At 38.1% G+C, this 15,056-nt stretch overlaps 1 protein-coding gene across 3 annotated transcripts in view; it reads right to left on the bottom strand.

The window, feature by feature from the left end:
• Nucleotides 1–15,056, bottom strand: part of ATF7IP2 (activating transcription factor 7 interacting protein 2) — a 72,665-nt gene that overhangs the window by 6,688 nt on the left and 50,921 nt on the right. For all 3 annotated transcript variants that reach the window (XM_006146510.2, XM_006146509.2, XM_006146508.2), the window contains exons 7-9: nucleotides 14,489–14,559; nucleotides 10,761–10,822; nucleotides 10,071–10,140 (exon numbers count right to left, since the gene is read on the bottom strand). In XM_006146510.2, the coding sequence (XP_006146572.1) occupies nucleotides 10,071–10,140; nucleotides 10,761–10,822; nucleotides 14,489–14,559 (203 nt within the window). The remainder of the gene's footprint in view (nucleotides 1–10,070; nucleotides 10,141–10,760; nucleotides 10,823–14,488; nucleotides 14,560–15,056) is intronic.

Below are 15,056 nucleotides of genomic sequence, written 5' to 3'. Positions count from 1 at the left end.
TTTATATTATTCTCTTTTGTTATTGCACTGGCTAAGAGTTCCAGCACTATATTGAAAAGAAGTGGAGAAAGTGGGCAGCCTTGTCCAGTACCAGTTTTTAATGGAAAAGCTTTCAGCTCTCCCCCATTTAGTATAACGTTAGCTATAAGGTTTTCATATACAGTTTTTACTGTATTGACAAATGATCCTTCTATGCTGATTTTGCTAAGAGCCTTAATCATGAAGGGTTATTATATTTTGTCTAATGCTTTTTCTGCATCAATTGTAATGATCATATGATTTTTACCATTCTTTCTGTTAATATGGTGTATTACATTTATGGTTTTGCATATGTTGAGGTACACTTGCATCCTTGGAATAAAGCCTACCTGGTCATGATGAATAATCTTTTTCATATGTTGTTGGATATGATTTGTAAGTATCTTGTTGAGAAATTTTGCATCTATATTCATCAGAGATATTGGTCTGTAGTTTTCCTTTTTTGTCATGTCTTTTATCTGTTTTGGGGATGAGGATGATGATTTTATGATTCATAAAATGAGTTTGGGAGGATTCTTTTGGATCTTTAGAAATAGTTTGAGTAGAATGGGGGTTAACTCTTCTTTAAAAGTTTTGTAGAATTCAAAGGTGAAGGGAACCAGCAGTTAGCATAATGGCTATGTTGCTGGATTCTCACGTAGTCAACATCCCGGACCTGGTGGCTTAGAACTCACACCGGGTGTGTGTGCGTGCATGCCCAAGATCCCAAGAGGAGAATGGAGGAGAAGGGATTGCGGCGTGACCATCCCTCCTGGGGGGTGATTTCTCGCTTTCTGTCTCTACGTCTCTCTCTGTCTGCCTGGTGAGTGCACGCGCCCTATAGCGAAAACCTCTCAAAAAAAAAAAAAAAAAAAAAATTCAAAGGGGAAGTCATTAGGACCGTTTCTTTCTTGGGAGATTATTTATTACTGATTCAATCTCATTGCTTGTCATGAGTCTATTCAGGCTTTTTATGTCCTCCTGATTCACTCTTGGTAAGATAATATATGGCTGGAAATTTGTCCAACTCATCTAGGTTCTCTTGGTTGTTGGCATACAGTTGTATTAATAGTATCCTCTAATGATGTTTTGTATTTCTATTGTGTCTGTTGTAATATTACCTGTTCCACTGCAAATTTGATTAATCTGGTTCCTTTCTCTCTTCTTTTTAATCAGTCGAGCTAATGGTGTGTGAACCTTTTTAATCTTTTCAAACAATCAGTTTTGCTTTCATTTATTTCTGCATAGTTTGTTAGATTTCTATTTCATTTATTTCTGTTAAAATCTTTACTATTTCTTCATTTAAAAAAATTTGTTGTTGTTTTTCCGATTCCCTGATGCATGGTTAGGTTGTCTATTTGCCACCTTTCCATCTTTGCCTTATGCACACTAATTGCTATGAAATTTCCTCTTATGACTGCTTTTGTGAAGTCCCATAAATTATGGAAACTTGTGTACTCATTATCGTTTCTTTCCATAAATTTTTTAATTTCAGTCTTAATTTCTTTGGTAGTTAAGAAGTCATTCTGAAGTAGGTTGTTTAGTTCCCATGTGTTTATGTATTTTTTGAGGATTTTTTCCTGAAATATCAAGTTTAATTCCATCATGGTCAGAAGATGCTTGATATAGTTTCTATGCCTTTGACTCTGTAAAATCTTGATTTGTGCGCTATCATATGATCAACCTTTGTAAAGCTTCCATGTGAGGGTGAGAAAAATGTTTATTTTGAGTTTTTTAGAGTGGAAAATTCTAATAGATGCCTGCCAAGTCCATTTGATTTATGGTATCATTTGGATCCTGTATCTGTTTGCTTATTCTTTGTCTAGATCTGTCTAAGGAAGATAATGGTGTGTTAAGATCCCCTAACGATTACAGTGTTGCAACCTATCTTTCCTTTAGATCTAGCAGTCTTTCCTTCACGTATCTGGGTGCTCCTGAGTTGGGTGCACGGATATTTATAAGTGTTATATTTTCTTGATGAATTAACCCTTTTACTACTAGATAATGCCCTTCTTTGTCTTTTTTTAGTTTTTGTCTTAAAGCCTGTTTTGTCTGAAATCAGTATCACAATTCCATCCCTTTTTTCATTTGTTTGCATGGAATACTTTTTTCTAGCCCTTCACTTTTAGTCTATGTATGCCTTTATCCATGAGATATATTTCTGATAAGCAACAGATAGAGGGTTTCTTCTTCTTCTTTTTTTAAATCCATTCAGTCAGCCTGTGTCTCTTGATCAGAGAATTTAATCTATAAAGATTCAGCATTATTATCAATAATTCCAGACTTGTTCCTATCATTAAGTTAGTCATTTTCTTGGTTGTTTTTTGTTCTCTGATTTTTTTTTTAAGAGGTTTTTGCTATAGGGCACGCACACTCACCAGAAAGACAGAGAGAGACAGAGAGAAAGAAAGCGAGAAATCACCCCCCAGGAGGAATGGCCACGCCACAGTCACTTCTCCTCCATTCTCTTCTCAGGATCTTGGGCACGCATGTACATGCGCCCAGCGTGAGTTTAAGCCACCAGGTCCGGGACTCGAACCACGGTCGACTATATGTGAGTCCAGGGACATAGCCATTATGCCAACTGCTGGTCCCCTGTTCTCTGATTTCTGTGTGTCTGACTTTAGTTTTCCTGGTATAGCACTACCTTCAGAACTTCTTAAAGAGCTGGCCTGGAGTTAGTAAATTCTTTCAAGTTTTTCTAAGAATGGTTTTACCTTTTCTACCCATATGAAGGATAATCTTGCAAAGGAGCTGAAAAGATAGGTTGACAATAACTTTAAGACACTGTGATAGAATTTTCACAGTAGTCTTCAATATGCAGAATACCTAGATTAAACACATTGTTGGGTTCGGAGGTAAACAAAAACCAACAGGGAAAACTTATTTGGGAGTTGAGATTTCAGCCCAGGATATGAAAGAATCAATCAGAGCACCAGTGTTCTGTTTCAGACTATTTGACTAAACAGTCAGAGTAGGCATGGCTACACCCACCATACAAATGAGAAATTTAAAGCTTAGAGAGATTAAGCAAATGCTCAAGTCATACAGCTAGAGAGCAGCATAACCACTACTTCTCAAACACGCCACTAGCAGAGGGTATGTCTAAAGCCAGAATACTGGTACCTCTCATAAGGATTCTGGGAAACAGAGGCCTAAATGACAGAAAGAAATAGGGGCAACTGTCCTTGAACCTCTGGACTTTATGACTAGTCCACACTCTGCAGGAAACATCTTCATGTTTCGCTGAGAAAAGAATCACAGCTGAGACTGCTGAATGAACTTTAGCTTTCTTCCTGAGAGGTGCTTTGAGCTCTCTCAGAGGGCTCAGGGAGGCTCACTCCGTGCAGAATCTCCACCTGTTTGGCTGGATCCAAGACTGAGGGTGGGAATCAGAACTTGAAAGGGAAAAGCCAATTCCACTTGAATCAAGAAATAACTGATTTCCTTGAGTGAGAAAAATGGATCTGTTACATGAATGCAAGAACCCTCTGCCCCTAGGTTCCAGGAAAACGCTGTGTCCATAGCTATGTGAAGCATTTGTGCCCAAGAATAGCCGAGGGCACAGTAGAGGACTGGGAAGGAAAGGTGGTCTTTTCATCCCTGGTGTCTAAAAAGTTCAGTTCTGAACTATAATTGTTGCTGGTACAGCTCTACTGCATAGAGAAATCAGGGGAAAAGAAAAAGAGAGAGAAAAAAAGGAAAAACAACAAAACTGAGTGCGTGGATTTTCTTTCTTTTTAAATTTTTAGCTATAGGCCACAGAGAAATAACTCCTCAAGCCAATGGGAATGGCCAAGCCACAGACCATTCTCCAAGTAATCTTGGTTGAAATTGTTTTTCAATGAACACTTTGAATATATTGCCTCATTCTTTTTTTGCCTGCATTGTTTCCAATGAGAGATGCGATGCTAACCTGATGGGATAACCTTTGTAAGTAAACTTGACATTTCTCTCTTGCTAATTTTACTATCTTCTCTTTGTCTGTGGTTTTGGTCAATCTGGCTATGATGTGCTATGAAGATCTTGGGTTGCTTCTATTTGGGAGCCTATGCATTTTTTGGGTCTGGATTTCTGAATGCTACTCGAAGTTTGGAAAGTTTTCTTCCACAGTTTCATGGAATAGATTATCAAAGCCCTTATTATTTTCTTCACCTTTTGGGATACCAATTATCCAGGTTTTTGAGCGCTTAATGTAATCTAGCATTTCTCATATATTGTCATCTTCTTGGTTATTTTCTCAGTCTTTTTGATAATTTTTTTCTTTTTTTAAAGAATTATTTATTTATTATATTTATTCATTAATTCATTTTTAATTGGACCAGAGAGAGGCACAGAGAGAGAAAGAGGGAAAGTGAGAAAGCAAGCCACCAGGTCCAGGACTTGAACCATGGTTGGCCATGTGGGAGTGTCTAGCACCTTAACCACCACGTCACCTGCTGGCCCCAGTAACATTTTCTAGGTCAGAAGTTTTTTCTTCTACATTTGAGATTTGATCATCTGTGTGATCTAATCTGCTTTTAATACTTTTGAGGAAAGTTTTGATTTCCTGTATTATAGTCTTCATCTCTAACAATTTAGTTTGATTCTTTTTTTTATAGTGTCTATTACTTCTTTCAAATAGTGAAAGGACTTTGTCATCTCCTGGAGCTCACTGTCTCTTTTCTCTTGCATCTTCTAGAGTCTGCTGTCTCTTTTCTGTTTTTGTTTTTTTTTTTTTTCCCTGAGAGGTTTTTGCTATAGGGCACGTGCACTTGCCAGAAAGACAGAGAGATAGAAATAAGAAATCACCCCCAGGGGGATGGCCATGCCTCAATCCCTTCTTCATTCTCCTCTCAGGGTCTTGGGTATGCAGGCACACGCACCTAGCGTTGAGTTTAAGCCACTGGATCCGGGACTTGAACCACAGCAACATGGGAGTCCAGCAACATAGCCATTACGCCATCTGCTGGTCCCTGTTGTCTCTTTTCTCTTGCATTTCATTTAGTTCTGTGCTATAAATACTCTGATTTTTTATCTGACTTTTTCACGAGTTCCATAGTATGGTCTGTGGCTGATAAGGAATGGATGTTTTCCCTTGGGGGAGAGATATTTTCTTGGTTTCTCATGCTTTGTACCTCTGCGATAGTTTGTAGTCATCAGGTGAATTATACATTTCTTCCTAAATTCTTCAAGTTAATTCTGAGTGTTCAAAGATGAGCAGGAAGTGGTGATCGGCAATCTCTCTGCTGCTCTACCTCCCTGATGCACACCAAGCAAATCTGCACTGTTGTGTCTTAACTTAAATCATCCAAAGTCCTCCCAATTTCTAGAAAACAGGTAACCTTAAGGTGAGCTTCTGAGCTTCAGTTATGGAAGAGAGAAGGAGTCGCTTCAGGAAATGCTGAAGTCTGAAAATTCAGAGGCATATGGCAGGGGATGAGTCACTGTCTCTCTGTAGCTCAGTGTCCCTGCCGCTCAGTGCAGCCAGGTCCGTCACAGTGGCGGATGTCCCGATGACATGGGGACCAGGGAAAGATGGGCTTCTCCAAGTCCCAATGAACACACCTGAGAGTTCCAAAGGCATGTGGGGGAGAGGAAGAGCCACATTCTACAGGGTCTCTCCCAGCCGCAAACAGCTTGCCATGCAGCAAGGCCATCAAAGGCAGATGTCCTGATGGTGTGAGGACTGGGAAAAGAATGTCTATTTTTACGCCAGCCAGTGGCTGAATCCCATATGCCCAATTGTGTGATTTAAGCCCTGGACTTGGTGGCTTGAAAAAACACCATGTACACATATGTGTGTGCCTAAAGTCTCAATAGAAAAATGAAGGAGAAGAAATTGCAGTGTAGTTATTCCCCCAGGGGGTGCTTTCTCAGTTTCCCTCTTTGTCTCTCCAGAAAGCATATGCATCCTAACCCCAAATTAAACAAAAACAACAAGATAAAAAGAATATATATTCTGGGGACCAGCAGTTGGCATGACTACGTTTCTGGACTTGCATGTAGTCGACCACATTTCGAGTCCAGGTCCCGGTGGCTTAAACTCACACCAGGCATGTGTATGTGCGTGCCCAAGATCCTGAGAGGAGAATGGAGGAGAAGGGATTGCGGCGTGACCATCCCCCCTGGGGGGTGATTTCTCGCTTTCTGTCTCTATGTCTCTCTCTGTCTGTCTGGTGAGCACACCCACCCTATAGCAAAAAGTCTCTCCAAAAAAAAAGAATGTATATTCTGTGATGGTTGGTTTGAGTGCTCTATAAAAGTCAATCAGATTATGTTGGTTGATAATATTCCATTGGCTTCATAGCTTTCTGACTTTGTCAGATCAGATCAGATCATCTCAATTACTGAGAAGGAATCCTGGGACCTTCAATTGTTTAATTTTCTGTTTATCCTTGTGATCTTATAAGTTTTTCCACCAGGTATTTTGAAACTTTACAATTAAGTGCATATGCAGTAGGAACAGGGACATCAAAATATAGTTAGGGCATAGGCCCAAAATGGAATCACAAAATGGTTAAGCTTTAAGATGAAGATGCAACAGCTCAGCAGCAGCTCAGCTCTTACTGAACTGTATGCTCACAAGGAAACACTCACAATGATTCTCAAAGTAGTTAATTAGGGCAAACAGAACAAATAACAGAGGCTTCTTTCATGCCCTACCACATTTTAGAACAGAGATAAAGGTCTTTGTGGTCCAGGAATTCCTCCTGCCCCTCATTTCAGAAAGTCCTATTAAGGCCTTGGACAATAATTCACAAAGTTAACACTAGTTCCCTTGATGAGATAAATTCCTCCTGAGAACAAGCACAAAGAAAGCCCCTTCTGACCAAGACAATAATGGGTCACTCCTGCCTCTAAAGAAATGCATACATAAGACCTTCCTTGCTGAGATTAAAAACCCCTCACCTTAGCTCCTTTTCAGTAACTCTTTTTCAGGACCCCTCCCTGAGAGAACCTTTCCTCTCTTTAAATAAACTCCACTTTGCTATCCCCACTCTTTGTCCGCATCTCTAATTCTTCATGAGCATACAAGAACCGGGCCATCTAGCAATCCTGAATCTGGCACTGACACTGGGCCCACACTCGCCCACACTCACTGTAATATCCTGCATCATGTACACATATAGGTTTATTAAATCTTGCTGATAAGACTACTTTATCATTATGAAAACTGTCATCTTTTTTTCTTTTTCTTTTATTAACTGTCAGGGAGTATGTGCACTCACCACAGAGAGAGAAAGGAATAAAGCACCTCCCAGTGGAGCATCATTATGATGCAATTTGTTCTCCTCCATTTCTCTATCCTGTTGAGATCTGGGCACACACACACACACACACGGCTCTGTATGTTCAGTAAGCCTCCAGGGCTGAATCTGAACTGTGGTCAGACATGTGGGATCCAGTTCCCTTAATCACAAGGGCTGTGGGTTGGCTCAAAACAACCTTCTTTAAACTTGGAAACATTACTTGTTCTAAAACCTATTTTGCCCATAATAATATACCCACTCTAACTTTCCTAATTAGTGTTTTTATATTCTTACCTGGTTTTATTTACTTCCATCCTTTTAATTTTTACCTACTTGTATATTTAAAGTACATCTCTTCTAGTTCTCATATAAGTTGAGTCTTGTTTTCTGTTAAACAGTCTAACAATATCTACTTTTTAATAGGTGTTTAAATTATTTGTAAGATTTAAATTTATTTATTACCTTGCCTTTTGCTTTTTATTAGTCTCATTTGTTCTTTGGTTTTCTGTGACTTCTCCTGGACTCAGGATTTGTAAAATTCCATTTTATTTCCACTATTAGTATATCAGCTCTAGCTTCACTTAAAAAAAAGAAAGATCATTCTAGGATTATCATATATATCTTTAATTTATCATAATCTATCTTCAAATGTCATACACCACTGTTATTTACTGTGGGATCCTTTCAATAGCATATTTTCATTTCTCTGACCATCATTTTGCACTATTGGTGTCACACATTAACTTCTACATGTTATAAACTCCATAATATGGTGTTAATATTTCTTTGTGTATAGTCACTTTCCAACTAATATCATTTTCCTATCACTTGAAGGACTTCCATTATTTCTGATGTGAAGGTCTGTTGGCAACAAAGTTTGTATATCTGAGAAAAATCTTAATTTGCCTTCATTTTTGAAATGAATTTTTGAAATATTTGATATAAAATTCTAAATGGATATTTATTTTCCTCAGACCTTTTAATGATTATTTCAATTGTCTTATGATTTGCATAGGACTAGCCAAAAAAAACCTGTGAATTCTTTGTTCTTCTGTCTGTATTTTACCTTCATTTTTCTCTTTATCTCCGGCTTTCAGGAATTTGATTATGATATACCACCATATATGATTTTCTTTGTGTTTATCCTCTTGGAGTTTATTGAACATCTTGGATATATAGGCTTATACTTTTTTGGGGGGAGGAAGAGGTTTTTGCTATAGGGCGTATGCGCTTGCCAAAAAGACAGAGAGAGACAGAGAGACAGAAAGTGAGAAATCACCCCCCAGGGGGGATGACCACGCCACAGTCCTTTCTCCTCCATTCTCCTCTTGGGATCTTGGGCATGCACATGCCCCTGGTGTGAGTTTAAGCCACCGGGTCCTGGACTCGAACTGCGGTCGACTACATGGGAGTTCAGCGACATAGCCATTATGCTAACTGCTAGTCCCAGGTTTATACTTTTCATTAAATTTAAATGAGACAATTGTATTTTACTTCTTTTGGCTTTAATCTTATTTATATAGCCTTGCTGTTACTTTCCGTTTATATTTTCATAGGATGCATGTGCTTGCTGGAGAGAGACAGTGAGAGGGAAAGTAAGAAATATCCCTGGCCACTCCACAATCCCTTGTCCTCTATTCTCCTTTTAGATTTTGGGCATACACACACATGTACTCTGTGTGATTTTGAAGCCACTGAGTCCAGGACTTGAACCATGGTCAGGCATGTGGGAGTCCAGTGCCTTAAATACCAAGCCACCTACTGACCCTATCCTATGTCCCAGTTCTTATTTGTGTGTGTCTCCTGTTAATCACTATAGTTAAGGTTATTAAAACAAATCTTTGCCACAGGAATAAAAGAGACCCATAACAGCTCCAATTAGCATATTGGGTTGTTGGGAAAGTCATGACACATTTTTGCAAAGAAAAATATGTCATGATTTTTCTGATGACCTAAAGGTGTCTTTTTTTTTTTTTTGAGAAGTTTTTGCAATAGGGCACGTGCACTCACCAGAAAGACAAAGGCAGACAGAGAGATAGAAAGTGAGAAATCACCTTCCAGGAGGGATGGCCACAGCGCAATCCCTTCTCCATTCTCCTCTTGGGATCTTGGGCACTCATGCACACATGCCTGGCATGAGTTTAAGCCACTGGGTCCAGGACTCGAACTGCGGTCAGCTACATGGGAGTTCAGTGAAATAGCCATTACGCTAACTGCTGGTCCCAATAGGTGTCTTTTAATAGGTGAATGGATAAACAAATGATGATACATACATATACCATGGGCTACTATTTGGCAATAAAAAGAATACCTACTTGCTAATTACAACGTGGATGACCCCGAAAAGAATTATGCTGAATGAAAGAAGCCAATCTCAGAAGGATACATATTCTATCATCACATTTATATAACATTCATGAAATATCATAGTTACTATGATGAATTGCTGATTAGTAATTGCCAGGGTTTAGGGATATAGGCAGGAAGTAGGTGTAGCTACAAAGGGGTAGCATAAGGAAACCTTGAGATAGAACAGTTCAGTACTTTGATTGTGGTGGCAATTACACAATTCTACATGTGATAAAACTACATAGGATCAGGTAGTAGTAGTAAAGTGGTCATGTAACTAGACATGAAAAGGGTCTTAGGACTCTCCTGAGCAAGCCAGGTACATGAATGTGCATACCATCCAAGCTGGCTTAAGACTGGGAGTCAAGTGCAGCATGGAGTCCCTGTTGGGAATACTTGTCTCTGTCTATATTTCTCTCCCTCAGAGAAGAAATAAGTGAATAATCTTACAGATTTTACAAAATCCATTACCTGTGTTGTAGCTAGATAGATCTTCTTTTGTCAAATCGATCACAGAATCAAGTTTATTCTTTTCTACAATCTGAAAAAAAAAAAGGTTTGCCTCAATAGGAGAAAAAAACGTTTTTAGAGAAATACATATAATCTTAAATTACCTTTTAAGAAGCTAGAGATTGAAAATGCTCTGTTTATGGTTTAATTTAACTCTTATGGTTTAATTTAACTCTTCCACGGAAAGAAACTTCTTATAAAATATTAAAATAGGTTTAGTAAATGAATATGTTCAATGTGTAAACTGGACTAGAACCTGGTTATTGTTATAATTTCTCTCCCAAAGAATTAGGACCAGCAGATGGCATGGTGCTTGTCGCTGGACTCTCACAGAGTTGAGTGCAGTTTGAGTCACAGACCCAGGAACTTGAAACTCATGCCGGGCATGTGTGCATGTGTGCCCAAGATCCCAGGAGGAGAATGAAGGAGATAGGATTGCGGCATGGTCATCCCCCCTGGGAGAGGTGATTTCTCACTTTTCCTCTATCTCTGTCTCTCTTTCTGGCAAGCACATGTGCCCTATGGCAAAAAAACCTCTAGAAGAAAAAAAGAATAAATGACAAAATGAAGTTATCTAACTTATAGCAACACTAAAATTCCTAGAACTAGTATATTTAAATGAACAATATTCAGAAACTATTTACTACCCACCATAACTTCAGCTTCAGCATAAGGTGAATTGCTGGAATTTCCTGATGTAATTTTTCTAATTTCTAAAAGAAAATTATTAAAATATGAATATATTTGACAAGTATATTAAACTATTCAATATTATGGACTCTGTAATATATGAATGCTGAAACACAGTAACAAGAGATGTTAAATAGCTCTTAATTATGTACTCATAAAAAGCACCTTGTGGCCAGCAGGAGGTGTAGTGGTTAAAGTGCTGGACTCCCACATGGCTAACCATAATTTGAGTCCTAGATCTGGCGACTTGAAGATCATGTTGGGTATGTATTCATGTATCCCCCCTAAATCCCAGGAGGAGAATGGAGAAGGGATTGCAGTGTGCCATCCTCCTAGGGGGTGATTTCCCACTTTCTCACAGTCTCTCTCTCTCTCCAGGAAGCACATGTGCCCTATGGCAAAAACCTTTAAAAAAAAAAAACTCACTTCACTTTACCAATTTCAAAGACTGGCAATGCAGTTTAAAAAAAATGTAATTTGGGGAACAGCAGTTGGTGTAATGACTATGTCACAGTACTCCCATGTAGTCAACCAGTTAGTCCCAGACCTGGAAGCTTAAATTCATACCAGGCACGTGTGCGTGTGTGCCCAAGATCCCGAGAGGAGAATGGAGAAGGGATTGCAGCATGACCGTCTCCCCGGGGGGGATGATTTCTCACTTGCTGTCTCTCTGTCTCTCTCTGTCTTTCTGGCGAGCACACATGCCCGATAACAGAAACCTCTCCAAAAAAAAAAAAAGTAATTTGGTGGGACCACCAGATGGTGTAATGGACTTCCACATGGCCGACTATGGTTCGAGTCCCTGATCTGATAACTTGAAACTCGTGCTGGGCATGTGTACGTGTGTACCCAAAATCCCAAGAGGAGGATGGAGAAGAAAGGACTATAGTATGGCTATCCTCCCTGCAAGGTGATTTTTTGCTTTCTGTCTTTCTGAGTCTCCCTCTCTCTCCAGCAGGGACACACGCCCTATAGCAAAAATCTCTGTCTAAAAAAAAAAAAAAAAATGTAATTTGAGATCAAAAGACTTTTCCTTTTGTAGCTTTACATTTATACTACAAGTTGAGTACTACTAATCAAAAAATCTAAAATATGAAATGCTCCAAGATCTGAAACATTTTCAGCACTGACATGATGCACAAGTTAAAAAATCCATACCTTATATGATGACAAATCAGAGGCACAGAATACAGTTTACTCAACATCCCCAAGGGAAAATAGACTCTGTCAGCCTCCTTCAGATGTGATATCTCTTTTTCATAACCACCCAGATTCTCCAACACAAGCACTCCTACAGACAGTTTCATACATAAATTATATGAAATTACCTTCATGCTATGTGTATAAGATACATATGTAATATAAATGAATTTTGTATTTATATTTTGGTTTCATCATTATGTATATGTTAATATTCCAAAATCTGGAAAACTTTTAAATCTGAAAGACCCTGGTCTCAAGCACTTTAGATAAAGAATACTCTTTATCTCTGCTAGATAATAACACTTCTATTTTATTTTTTTAATGAGACATTTTAGCTATAGGGCACATGTGCTCACCAGAGACAAAAAGCAAGAAATTACCCACCTGGGGCATGGCCTCATTACAATCCTTTCTCCTCTAGTCTCTTCTTAGGATTCTGGGCACATACGCACAGGTGCCCAGCATGAGTTTAAGCCACCAGGTCCAAGACTAGAACCCTGGTTGACTATGGGGGAGTCCAGCAGTGTAACCATTGTGCCATCTTCTGGTCCCTAATAACACTTCTATTGAAAATATATCTGGAGATTATCTTAGCATTTGAGAAAATAAACTTGGAAATGCATATTTTTTTTGTTCACAGTATCTTTAGAAAAGACTGTCTAAGATAGCTGAAGAGTACACTTTCGCAACCAGAAGAAAGTGACAGATGAATGCATTTTATAACTCTTTGAATCATATAATCTTAACAGCCAAGTCAATGGGTAAATTAAGTAGCTTTATAAGTGGATTTAAAACTTTCTGAAATTGCTTGTTTTCTCACTTTCTCTTTCTCTCTTTCTCTGTCCCTCTCTGGTCAAATTAAAATACATAAATAAGTAAAGTTAAATAAAATAATTCTTTAAAAAAGGGGGGGGCCAGCAGGTGGCATGGTGGTTAAGGGTGCTGGACTCCCACAGGGCCAACCACAGTTTGAGTCCCAGACCTGGCAGCTTGCTTTCTCACTTTTTCTCTCTCTCTCTCTGTCCCTCTCTGGTCAAATTAAAATAAATAAATAATTAAAGTTAAAAAAATAATTCTTAAAAAGAAAACTTTCTGAAATCAAGATACAAATACTCTAATATAATTAAAAATAAAATAAAAACAGGAAATTTTGGATAAGAAATTATAGGCCAAATAAGATGGCTATTTTGGGGGCTGGCATATGATGCAGTGGTTGGGATGCTGGACTCCCACATAGTTGACTATGGTTTGAGTCCTGGACATGGCAGCTTGCTTTCTCACTTTTCCCCTCTCTCTCTGTGTCACTCTCTGCTCAAATTTATATAAATAAACAACAATGATGAATAAAATTAAATAAAATAATTCTTTTTAAAAAAGATGGCTATTTTGAGGAGAAAGAAATTTGTTTTATAAGTTTACATTTTTTTTTTCCTTTCAGTCATAGGGTATGTGTACTCACTGGAGAAAAACAGAGAGAGAGAGAGAAAGGAAAAAGTAAAAAAATCATCCCCCGAAGGGACCAGCAGTTGGTGTAATGGCTATGTCACTGAACTCCCACGTAGTCAGCTACGGTTGAAGTCCTGGACCTGGTGGCTTAGACTCACACTGGGCATGTGTGCATGTGTGCCCAAGATCCTGAGAGGAGAATGGAAGAGAAGGGATTGCAGTGTGGCCATCCCCCCTGGGGGGTGATTTCTGTCTCTCTGTCTCTCTCTGTCTTTCTGGCTAGCGCACATGTCCTGTGGCAAAAAAAACTCTCAGAAAAAAAAAAAATCATCCCCCATTGGATGATGGCCACACTGCAATCTCTTCTTCTCTATCCTCCTCTTGGGATTGTGGACATGCACACATTCAAGCTGCTAGGTCTGGGATTCGAACCATGGGCAGCCATGTGGGAATGCAGCACCTTAACTACCACATCACCTGCTGGCTCCTACAGCTAAAATTTTTATACTTAAGTATAAGACATAAACTCTAAAAAGCAACAAAGGTATTACCAAATGATCAAAAGTTTAAAATATAAAAGAAAATAAAGAATAAGCAAACTTTAAATCTAAAATAAACTATGAGATTCCTTAACAGGTAAGATAAAAAGGTTTTTTTTTTTTTTTTTTTTTTTAAGTTCCAAAAAAGAAAGGAAGGCCCCCAAAAAAAAAAAAAAAAAGGCACCAAAGAGCTACCATTACCACCAACAGAAGGCAAGGATAAACAATTAAAAAATAATGTACATGAAAATTACAAAGTTTTATAATGGAAAACTACTCAAACATGATAAAGAACAAGCAATGAACTGATTAAACACAAGGTTAAAAAGAAATGCAAATGGAATACTATGAAATCATTTATTTAGGTAATAATCATAGATATAAATTAGAATATTTTTGAAAATAGACTTAAAATTTTTATTTTATTAAAAGATACTTTAGACAAATACTGATTTAAGGCTTTCTAATTTGATAGATCGTATTCTAGTCAACTTAAAATACCTGTTGGAGTTGGTGTAATTGGAGTTGTCAAATTAGGACTTTCCACAGAAACCAACAAAACATCATCGTTACTAAAATGATAAAAAAAAAAGGAAAACAAAACTAAAATAAACATGCATTACCAGGTTTAAACATGCAATTAGTGGTTACAATTCCTCAAACTTAACACTTATAATATGTTTTAATTGTGGGGGGGAAATGGACATAATAAAGCCAAACATCTAAGAAATTCCATGTATTATTAGTTCAATTATATGACCAATCATTCATGCAACTCCAGCAATAATAGACCCATAAAACTTAAAAAAGATCTAATCACAATGAATCCAAATATACAAATACATAAAAGTACAAAATATGCAAAAAACACTCTACTACAAATAAACCAATGACAACCCATGAAGACACTTTGACAAAGACACAGGACTACAATAAACAAAGGTAGACAGTGGTACAGTGGTAATACAAGTAGATCTACATAGAAAGATAGTGGGCTCACATCTTGGGGTGTGCTTGAGCATGACAGGCATGCTCATGCTTGTGATCTGGATGACTGAGACTGGGGGTA

Source organism: Tupaia chinensis, unplaced genomic scaffold (genome assembly GCF_000334495.1).
Source record: "Tupaia chinensis unplaced genomic scaffold, TupChi_1.0 Scaffold000182_1, whole genome shotgun sequence".
Classification (NCBI taxonomy): domain Eukaryota; kingdom Metazoa; phylum Chordata; class Mammalia; order Scandentia; family Tupaiidae; genus Tupaia; species Tupaia belangeri.
This window is presented reverse-complemented; position numbering and strand designations above follow the sequence as displayed.